Source organism: Dermacentor albipictus, chromosome 2 (assembly GCF_038994185.2).
Source record: "Dermacentor albipictus isolate Rhodes 1998 colony chromosome 2, USDA_Dalb.pri_finalv2, whole genome shotgun sequence".
NCBI classification, from domain to species: Eukaryota; Metazoa; Arthropoda; class Arachnida; order Ixodida; family Ixodidae; genus Dermacentor; species Dermacentor albipictus.
In genome coordinates, this window is record NC_091822.1 from 117,085,963 (window position 1) to 117,097,251 (window position 11,289).

General features: G+C 42.3%; 1 protein-coding gene across 1 annotated transcript; it reads left to right on the forward strand.

Annotated features, from left to right (window-relative positions):
* The first annotated feature begins 19 nt into the window (after window positions 1-19).
* On the forward strand, window positions 20-10,692 carry LOC139056061 (voltage-gated hydrogen channel 1-like). The gene is made up of 5 exons (XM_070533887.1): window positions 20-235; window positions 501-675; window positions 807-914; window positions 9,350-9,581; window positions 10,277-10,692. The coding sequence occupies exons 1-5, from the start codon at window positions 222-224 to the stop codon at window positions 10,516-10,518; spliced, it is 771 nt and encodes a 256-aa protein (XP_070389988.1). The 5' UTR covers window positions 20-221; the 3' UTR covers window positions 10,519-10,692.
* Window positions 10,693-11,289: the final 597 nt, after the last annotated feature.

The following is an 11,289-nucleotide window of genomic DNA, read 5'->3' on the forward strand; positions in this document are numbered from 1 at the left end:
TTTGTTTTCAGAAGCAGCACCGAAGTTGGTCAGTTGGGACGGGGGGGCGTAGTGCAAAAGTTCGTTGATCGCACCTTTTGCGGCCGTGTATCTGGGTGACAATGATAAAAGGTTCGCGGGACAGTAGAGGCCGGGAAACTTTAGCCACGACTAGTGTATCTGCGGTGTAACGTCTACATCTTAATCTGGGACGTCCCGTTCGCGTCATCTACTCTACCAGCATGGAGCGAGCGTCGTAAGTTGAGTTTAGAGCATGCAGCGAGACGCGAATTCACAATCTGTGGTCATTTTGTTCTGCGAACAGAGGCCATGGGGACAGAGTTTTATGCGCTGATCGTTTGTGTTGATGTGATGGAAAATAGCGAAAGTTGTTTTCTTTGTATTGCACCGTCTTAATTTGCCGCTGCAAACTTGGAAAATCCACGTACTTGGAACGATTAGCGCAATACCTTCTATTTCCGTGCCCTGCGTCACGTTTGTTCATTCTTGTCCGGTCGCAGGGAACACGATCAAGGTTTTTCCCCTCAAAAGGACGCTCCGAATGTACAAACACGGGACCATCCCAGCGCCAGTTTTGTGTCCATCGATGTTGACATGGAATCTGACGTCGACATCAGACCCCTTGTCACATTCCGCGAGAAACTATCAGCCCTGTTGCATTCTACCAAGTTTCAGGTATGAACACGATTAACTTTCGATCAATTGATGTTTGTGACTTCACGCTGCATAAAACTTGAAACTTAAAGTAGGCTGTGCAGAAAGAAATGAGATTAGAACATTTTAAAACAGCTGCTTTGTATTCACAGATTGCCATCGTGGCTTTGGTAGTTCTCGACTGCCTTCTAGTCATCACTGAGCTGCTTGTGGAACTGGAGATCCTGAAGCTGCATGAACACAGCTACATAGCACCAAAGGCAAGCATAATGTTGTTCTCCGAACAAATATGTAGGTAAACTAGCAGTCGTTCTAAGCCTGCAAAGCCTTCGTGCGCATTAATGATGCTGGGCCCTGCAACACAGTCATTACTATCAGTGCCGAGCGTATGTATGTGCTTCCATGTACCTGTATTACATATTTCAAGGTGCTTACTGGCCACATTAAACTGCAGCACCATCAGTCATGTCCCAGGTTGTAACTGGCTCAACGCAGCATGCATATTCCAGTTAAAAACCTGATTCCAAGTCTGCTAGTAGCCAGCTGAAAACCTAACATAGAAATGTACCGACCAAACTGCATGCTTCCATTGATGCTGTCATTGGCATGGAGCTTAACACGAAACAGCACTCTCTAACACTATCATGGAAACGACCTTCTTTTGAACATACAAGCGTGTTAAGAAACGGTGAGTGATTGTGTCCACCAGATCGTTATCGGAGCCGACCCATTCCACTTCTTCGCAAAGCCAAGTGGGTCATGGGTGTGTTCAGATAAGGGCAGACTTGGGTGGGATCGCATCCCGACTAGTATTAGTCTTCAGCGAAATTTTCATATGAGATGGGAAAGTCTCTCTAGAAACTAATCAACCTTCGTTTTGCGAAACTTGGCAAAGATTTCTTGAAAAAAAAAATACATGTTATTTCACTATACGCGGAAAAGAGCGCTTTAACGACTTGCAGATTTTACGTATTCTAAGGACAATCACTCTTAAGTTAACGCACTGTACCCCACCAAATATTTTCCCATAAATCTACACCGCAAGTTACTATTGGCCCACAGGAAGTTAAGTTTATGTGTATTTTTGCAAAAATTGCCAAACGTTGCTTTTTGAGCAACTGCCTATGGCTGTCCACGAAATCGGGTTTTTTGGGGCCAATTAGCTAGGGCGATGAACCAGAAAAATATTTCTGACAACTCTTCAAAAGGTTTCTCACTAACTGAAAAAAGAAGTATACAACTACACCATGTATCCATCTCGTTATTTAAAAAATGCAACAATTGAAAACATAGCGATAGTTGCAACATTTTAGAGGCACTTAAAAATAATGATTGCTAATTTTTATGCAAATTTTATAGAATGCGCACACAGGACTGGTAAATTTAGTACTGCAAATACATGTTGCATTATTTTAAGTGAGAGAATTGAGCCTACTTTAAGACCCTAGTGTGGTTGTCCCAACGATGCGTCTTGTTCTAATAATAAAATAGTATGATAAAATAAATAATAACATAAAATAATAAAGATCACACTCGTATTTAATTCTTAACTCATTCTTTTTGTTGTAGCGAACAAGAGTGACCCAGATTGTGTATTCTTTGCCTCTATTTAGCCATGAAATCAGTTGAACGAGTTTTCACGGCACCTGAATCTGTATTCCTACTACAGTATGTTGAGGTAACAAGCACGTGAGAGTGCATAGAGCAAGTTTTTTAAGACTAGTCGGGGGAACCTATTCCTGGCGTTTATCTCTAATTACGCCTATCTCGAATGCTCCCCGTGCACGTCAACGATGCACCAGCCTAGTGGGGAGAGAGCGAGAGAAACAACTTTATTGAGCCGAGCTCGACATCTTCTTAGACGCCGTCTATGGAAGTGGTTCCCTCTTCACGGGACCCATATGCTTCCCTAGCCGAAAGCGTGATGACGCTACTGTGGTAGGTTAGCCAGCTGGGTATGTTTAGATGAGGAGAGTCGCAAAACGAGTCCCAAATATTTTTCATTTTCACTTATATTTTTATATGAGGCATAACAGTCCTTCTACACTGCAGAACTGAAACTTTTCCAACAATTTTTTTTTTTTTGAACACATGAAATCATAAAATGCTGTTACGAAGTGGCAATATGTTGCAAACTTCAAAAGGAAGTGGTATAGAGAACAGTTTTTTACACGTTGACCCTATTACTCCACATCTTTACCACCTCTCGCACAGATTTAAGGCAATTTGAATTTAATTAGTCTTAGCACGGTGTGGAAAAGAAACAGCGAATGTTCTTTTTAAAACACAAGGCGGAAAGTAAGGGTTGCAAAGCCAATTTCAATGGTAGTTTAAGAAAAAAGATGCAACTCTTAGTATAAGGCTTAACTCTTAATACTCTTAATAAGGCTTCTTTGGACAGAACTTCAATATTCAAGAACATAGCCTTTGGTGATGTCAGCAGCATAAATAAAGACTGTACCATGTAGCTTAAGGGGGGACGCGGGTCTTGAAATCGCGAAAAACGGTCAAAAATGGCAATTTTCAAAAATTGCGTTTTTGAAGTCTTTAATGTCCCAACTATGCCTCTACAAAATATTATGGCTCAATTCCTACTCGAAATATAAAAAAACGGCAATTTAGAAACGTCGGTGAGCCGAAATTGAACGCCAAGCGCGAAGGTTTGCCTCATTTTCAAGCTGCCGTAGCTCCGCGCAACGCGAACCGATCGGCGCCATCTTGGTCTCGTTTGAAAGCTGGTTTCCCGCTCTCCATTCTGGCGCCCCTCGGCACGCTGTAGACCCTCGTGCAGCGGAGCGATCGGCACCCCAGGCACCCGTTCTCAAGCGCGAAATCGTCGCGAGACAGCCGCTGATTGGGTGAAACGGGCGCCTCCCCGAGGCGCAGCCCTCTGATTGGCCGTGACGCCTGCCGCGGCCCCGCGGCCGCGTTGTTCCGACTCCGTCGCGTCGTCTGCTTTCGCCGGCGCGCACGTCATTTTTCGCATTCCTCTTTGTTTCCTAGTATTTTTCGTTCTGCCATTTTCTTTATCGTTCTTGTAGATGTTTTGGCTATTGAGTCGATTCTTTAAACCACGAATTTCTTGCTTTTGCGTGCCTGGTGTCTTTGTTCCGCGTGTCACGATGGCGCGAGACGCGCGCTTGAAGGCAAGCACGCGAAAAGCAGTCAGCAAAAAGAGGCGCGCATGAAATAGTAGCGCTACATCGTCGAGAACTACAGCTTCGGTGATGCCGCAAGCTGCTGTGCCCTTGGTGGATGCGGCTGGACTGAGCTCGCCAACAACAGCTTCGCCGGTGGACGCGGCTGGGCAGTGCCGATCGGTGTCAACTTCGGTGTTACCGCAAGTCTCTGCAGTGCCGGTGGATGCGCCTGGACTAAGCCCGTCGAAAATGCTAACTTTTGAGACGCTGCAAGTCGCTTCGGATTCCGTGTCGTCGGAAGCGGCCGAGCCGGCTAACCTAAGCCTAACGTCGACTTCGGCATTTCCGCACGCCGCTACAGTGCCGACGGACGCGGCTGAACCGAGCTCGCGTGCTCAACGCTTCGACACGGTGTTTTGCGCGGAGTGCGCGGGGCGTGAAAAGTACGCAGACTACATTAAAACTGCATTGGCGAAGAAGTCCGCGACTTCCCGCAAGTTCGAGCTAATGAACGGCGCAGCAAGTGAAGACGACTTTCTGAGCTTTTTTTTTTTTTTGTCAAGTGCCAATGCAATACAAAGGTTTTCACAATCTTTACATGAACAGATTTCTGTGAGTTTGGTGTTATTGTGTTCAGTAATGACTGGGCTGCATGCTAAAGCATTAAAGTTTTCCATGTGATAGGTAAACAAAAGTGGCAGAGTAAGCAAAACTTTGAATGCAATTTTCTCAGCTTTGCTTTTTTGATCAAATGCCTTTGCCTTACAGAACTTTTCATAATGTTTGCATCAACTGATTTTATTGAATTAGGTATCATTTTTTTCAGTAAAACCTCAACTACATCCTAAAGCTTTCCATTTTTCATTAAACCCAATAGACTAGCAATTAGGTCAGATGTAAGCTAATTACTACCACATTGTTTTTTTCTTCATACTTTGTTATTCATTCATGACCTATATGATCACTTTTTAAAAATTTCTTTAGCTTTAGGATGTGCAGTGGGCCCTTGGAAATGACAGCTATTCTTTGAAACTAGTTTTTTTAATTAAGAAATTACCATAATGGCCCGTAAGAAAAGACCTATGTGGGATAAATTATTTTGCAATATCTTCATTTGTAGATGAGATATATAAAATCTGAATATATATTTGGGATCAGCATTCAAAGATATATCTGCATGCCAATTTTCAGGAAGATATGTTAAGAAATAAAAAAAAAGTTTTCAAGACCCTCATCCCCCCTTAAGACCAACCAGGAAACAATCATGCTTGTCATTTGAGCATTCTTTTTTGTTTCTTTCTGCGCATCAAATGAAACACACACTGCCGTAGCCCTATGATGAGAGAAAAGTACAAAAATAGTGCCGTGTGAGAGGTGGTGTAGACGTGGAGTAAAAAGGTTAACATTTAGAAAACTGTGTTCTCTATACCATGCACTTTTAAAGTCTGCATTATATTGTGATCCGATAACAAGATTTTTGCACTTTGTCGGTGGAAAGAATTATTGTAAGAAAAGTAGTCACAGTTCTACAGTGTGGAAGGATGCCTAATACAGAAACGTAGGTGAAAATGAAAAATATTCGGGACCCGTTTTGTGACTCTCCCCATCTGAACAAACCCAGCTGGCTCATCCACTAAAGTGGCGTCATTGTGCTTTCCCACGGCTGGTGCGACATTCATGTACACGGAGAGCATTTCAGATAGCAGATGTGATTAGAGATCAATGCCAGAAATAGGTTCCCCCGACAAGTCTTTTATACCTTTGCCACATGAGCATGCAAAAACTCTTTTATGTGAGCGGTCTTTTACCAAGTTGAAAAACTTTTTAGTGAAGCGATGTTCCACAGCAGACACACGGCACCGACAATCTCTTTTTAGTGTTTCCTTCTGGATACACTACCGAAAGTGTGGCGCTAGCATACAAAACAAAATCATTATCATCATTATCATTCATCATCATTAGTACAGAAGGAGGTCCTGGAGTTACAAGAACTGCCAGGGGGGCCTCCTGTTAGTAATTTAACAATGCAGGAATTAATACATTATGGTAACATAGCAGCGACAGACATCAGAAAACATGAAGTTAATGAAGCAAATAAACAAATACAAAAAGGTGCTTACGATAATTGAAGTTCAAAACACAAGCAAATGAAACCGATACAGCGTATGAATAAATAAATATGTAGTAATTGACACATTATGGAAACATAGGAATGACACATATCAAAGAACACGAAGTTAATGTAACGGATAGTTAGAAACAAATATATGATCGTCCAAAAAATATATGAATCGTCCAAAATAAACTGATGTGTCTCGAAATATAAAGTGCAAACTTACTGTATTACACGGTTTTCAAATAAATTTAGCAACACCAGAATAAGAAACCTTATAATAAGGATTTATTGTAGCAGTTTAAAGAGTGTTTGAACTGCTTCCGAGACCCGTTCGGTATGATTACGGGAGTACAGAAGAAAATGAGCACTACTGGGTTTACTACACCTTCTGCGAAACATACAATTATGTTTTATGGTGAGCCTAGGCGACAAAAAAAAAAATATGCATTTACTTAATTTTTTTAATATATGATAACTGCTGACACCCACTGGTTTCGAAAATATGCCTTTTCGGCTGTAACAGAGATAGACGAGCTCCGCCTCCAGAAAAGACCACTTCTGAAAAAGAGATCGCTCCCTGTCGTGTGTTTGCAGGCGAAACTCTTTTTCGGGAGAAGCCTTCTTGCTCAAAAGACTTTCGAGTGCCTGTGTGATGGGGGCATTAAGAAACTTGCTTTATGCTCTCTGACATGCTTGTTACGTACCTCACCGTACTGCTGTAGGAATACGGATTCAGGCACCCTGAAAGCTCATTCAACTAATTATTTCATGGCTAATAAGAGGGAAAGATGACAATCTGAGCCACTCTTGTTCACTACAAGAAGAATGAGTTCAGAATTAAATACGAGCGTGATTTTTATTTTATTACTAGTACGAGGCGCATCATTGTTACGACTACACTAGGGTCTTAATGTAAGCTCAATTCTCTCACTTAAAATAATGCGACGTGTATTTGCAGTACTAGATTTACCAATGCTGGGTGGGCTTTCTATAAAGGTTTCATAAAATTGGCAATCATTATTATTTTTTTGTCTCTAAAATGCTCCAAATTGCCATTTTTGCATAATTTTTATAACAAAATAAATATGTCATGTAGTTGTATACTTCTATTTTCAGTTTGCAAGAAACCTTTTGAAGATTTCTTAGAAATATCTTTTCAGCTGCATCGCCTTAGCTGAAATTGCCCAACAGAACCCCTGATTTCGAGGTCAGATTCAGTTGCTGAAAAACAGAAGTTTGGCAATTTTTCAAATACATACTGTGAGTAACATAACTTTAAGTTCCTGTGCACGAATAGTGCTATTGGTGTAGGTTTACTGAAAAAATTTTGTAGGGGTGCAGTGCATTAATTTTAGAATGATAGCCTGTGCCTTCGAAATTGTAAAATCTGCAAGTCGCTAGAACACTCTTTTCCATCTACAACGAAATAAGAATACTTTTTGAGAAGTATGTGCTAAGTTTCGCATAATGAAGGTTGATCCCTTTCTACAGAAACGTTTTCCCACCTCATAAAAGTTTAGCTAAAAAGAAAAAAAATATTCGGGACCCCCCCCCCCTTTTTGTCTGTCCTTATCTGAACGCACCCTCATATGACCTTTTCATGAAATCTACTATGACAAAAAAGACTCGGAAAGCACCTATCCACCATGATAGCTTAGTGGCTATGGCGTTGAGTTGCTAAGCCCGAGGTCGCAGATTCAATACTGGCCACGGCGGCCACATTTTGATGGGGGCGAAATGCATAAATGCTCGTGTGCATAGGTTTATGTGCACGTTAAAGAAGTCCTGGTGGTCAAAATTAGTCCACAGTCCCCCACTACGATGGCCATATAATCAGATTATGGTCTGGGATGTAAAATCCCCAAATAAATTATTTTTCATTTTTTAACGCACCCGTGTTCGTTGAACACTTCACTGAATAAACCAAACCAATTTCTTGTTTCTCAACAAGGTCAAATTGAGGAAACTCAACTGTACCTATATATTTTTTTTAGGGTAATCTTCACAAGCGGAATATGTTCAGTCAAAAAGAATCTGTGTGGCTACTTGGTTTGTGTTTAAGTGTACACAACTGGTACAACAGTACAGCCAGTGGCAAGGCTTCACTTCTTTAAATGTTGGCTGCAGCCAAGAAGCGTGTTTTTGAACTCTGGTTGTAATCTTCTTTTGCATTCTGATAACACCAACAGTCAATGTCCACTCGTACTTGGCCCCTTAGAACAACGTCGTGCCCTTCCAACACCTGTTCAAACACTGCACTGTTAAGGAATTAGCCTTGCGCTACTCTTCGATTTCCATTAGAAGCAAAAGCAGTCCTGGCCTTTGAGTACAGATGAAATCGTCCCTTGATGACGAGGCCGCCTAAGAGCAGTGTGGGTCACATGCTTTCAACCTCTCCAACCGATCCCTCAGCTCAATCTCTCTGTCTGCTCCTGCATACAGTACTGAGCAGACGGCACACTTCCTGACATGTGACCACTGTGCCCCTCACCCTTCAATCCACCAAACACTTTCTATGCTGCTGATGCATATAACAATTGAATCTCGCTGAAGTAAGCGAATTAGAATGAAAGAAGAAAACTCAGAATAAAAAGTGAAATATGAAAGAAAAAAAGTAAAGCGAGGCATAAGAAACTGTTTTATTTTTACTGTCACCATTGCTGTATGTTACTCATCCGTCTACCCTTTGGCAGCAGTTCGACAGTTCCTTTAAGCAACCAACACTAAAGAGAAGTATTAAATATACTATATTGGTAGATTACACTTCTAGAATACCAAACAGGCCAGTCTTGGTACCATGAGTAGAAGCTTAGTGAAAAAAGCAGCAGAAGGCAGGCGGTGACGTCACCTTGACCTTCTTACACTAGCTCCCCTTGACATCGTAGATTTTAATACTGTTAGCTCGGGGCTAGTTAATTGTTTGATAATGGAGAATGATTATGCTGCATTTAAAAGTAAGCGCCGCGCAACTGCACAAGTCTTAAAGCCCCTCTTGGCATGGAACCACATGATGATGTCACACTGATATCAGGGACCATAAAATTGATGCATAAAATTCAAGAATGAAATTTTTAATCAATACACTATTAGTCTAATAAACCGATCTCTTTCGGGTCTCCTTGTCAAGATTTTTCTTCTCTGTGTAGCTAATTCCTGTGCAGAAACTTTTGGTTATAACATTGTTATTTCCCCAATGTTTCAGAATTGCATGTTAAATGGCTTCAAAAGTGTGAAGCTTTTTATTATTTAATACATTTTCTCTCCTTTCTTTTCTTTGTTGATTACACAATGTTTTTCTAGAAGTCTTCGAACTCCCAAAACCTGAGAAACAGCACCTTTACATTTCGCAAATAAATCTCAAAAGAAGGCTGGAATATTATTGGCCATGCACCATAACCGTGCTTTCTCACTAAATGAACACAACACCTTGCTTTTGCAGATCATCCATTCAATGAGCATCTTCATTCTGAGCTTGTTCTTGGTGGAAATTGCTGCCAAGCTGTATGCCTACCGACTCAGCTTCTTCCAACACAAGATGGAGATGTTTGACGCTGCAGTCGTCATCGTCTCCTTTGGCCTGGACGTCGCATTCAGGGACCCTGAATCGGCCGCCAATGGTTCAGGCCTCATCATTGTCCTGCGACTCTGGCGAGTGGCACGCCTCTTGAATGGTACGGCATTTTTCTACACTCCCTTTCCAACACAGCGCTTGCAAGATGCAGCACGGAGTGTGCTTGATGTGGCATGATCTACACAAAAGCAGATGGGTGTCGAGCCTCTGAAACTAAGCATCACGCATCCATCAACAATAACCCGTGTGTGCATTCTTTTATGTGCCTACAAATTACAACTGCCTGTGTGCATGTTTTATATGTGCCTCCTGTTATTGTTTTCATAATCAACCCACAATATATGTGGTCGCTATAACACTTGCTACTGTATCACCATTTGCACTCAGGTTTGTGAAAACTGCAGAGCAAGTTATAAAAGACGTGCTCTTTAATGTAGCCAGATACCACGGCAATTGTATTGGGCCAAAGTGTTGGTGCCGCTTTCTCCAATTCACATTGTTCTCTCACACAAAAGCTGCCCTCAGCAACAGGGGCATATTGGTGAAATTGAGAAAACTAGTATGGTAAGCTTGACATAATTTTTAGCTGTGGTGTACCTTTAAGCAGCCATTTCTCCAGGGGGTTTTGTTTCCTGCACATAGACATGGCAGTATTAAATAAAACACTGAACATGAGGGCCACAGTCATTTCTCCGTTCCTCTACAAATTATTTCTTTTCTTAAATTTCTGGAAATTTGGATGCCTCGTTGGGTATGACACAAGGTTCACTTTATTTTTTTCGTCTTGCCCGGCAGGCATTGTGCTCACAGTGAAGACGCAAGCGGAACGGCAACTGATGCGGGAATGCAAGTTGCGCGAGAAGCTCATGCAGGACCTGCTCAAAAACCGCGACTACTGCAATGCCCTGGAGCAGGAGATATCGTCCCTCAGAGAACTGCTGCGCAACCACGGCATCACCGAGCTTCCACCAACGGCGGTCGTCCAGGAGCCACCCTCGAGCGGAGAAGAGAACCAAGAATCTGCCTTGCGGGATTGAAGTTTCCTCGAATGGTGGCACACAGCTTTACGCTTCCGGTGAGGAAACTGCACATGCGTGCCCAAATCTGCCCTGGCGGCGCTAGATGAGCCAGTACATGTTTGTACGTCTCTCTTCAAGATTGGTGTGAAAACTTTTGGACAGCATTATTTATTGCCCTTTTCTGAAAGCGGGGGGGGGGGGGAGGGGGGGAGGGCTAAGTGGGGGAACTGCCACAAGCAAACATGCTTATATCCTGTGCCTACGCACATTGAAAACACTTCCGAGTACACCTGGAGCCATACAAGCAGTGCAGTGTGGACATATAACCTGTGGGTTTACTCTGTGTACTCTTTATGTACTATTCTTGTGCAGCTACAGGTCAATACTGAACCGAAATGGTGAGAGGTTGGCAACGTGTACGGCACTTTGAAAGAACAAAGTTACAATAACTCACAGCAGTGCGACACATGCATTGCTGTGTCCAAGGTATGCGCTGCACACTAATATTATCAAGGGCAATGAGGGTGTTCAATGACCGAGTTTAATGCCACATGTTGCTTCGTGAATGTAGTCCAGTACTAGAATGTGCCGGTACTAGAGACTTTATGTGCTTTTATTCAACTACTGTCAGTAGCCACATTTAGCACTGGAGGAGTGATGTACTGTAAGTGGGCAGTCTGTGCGTTACTTAATGCCGATGGAATGAAGTGAAAACTGTTTAAAGTGCCAAACCACAAGTAATGTGGCAGCTTGGAAGTGTAGCAGTGTTTTTTTATTTTTTTAATGTGT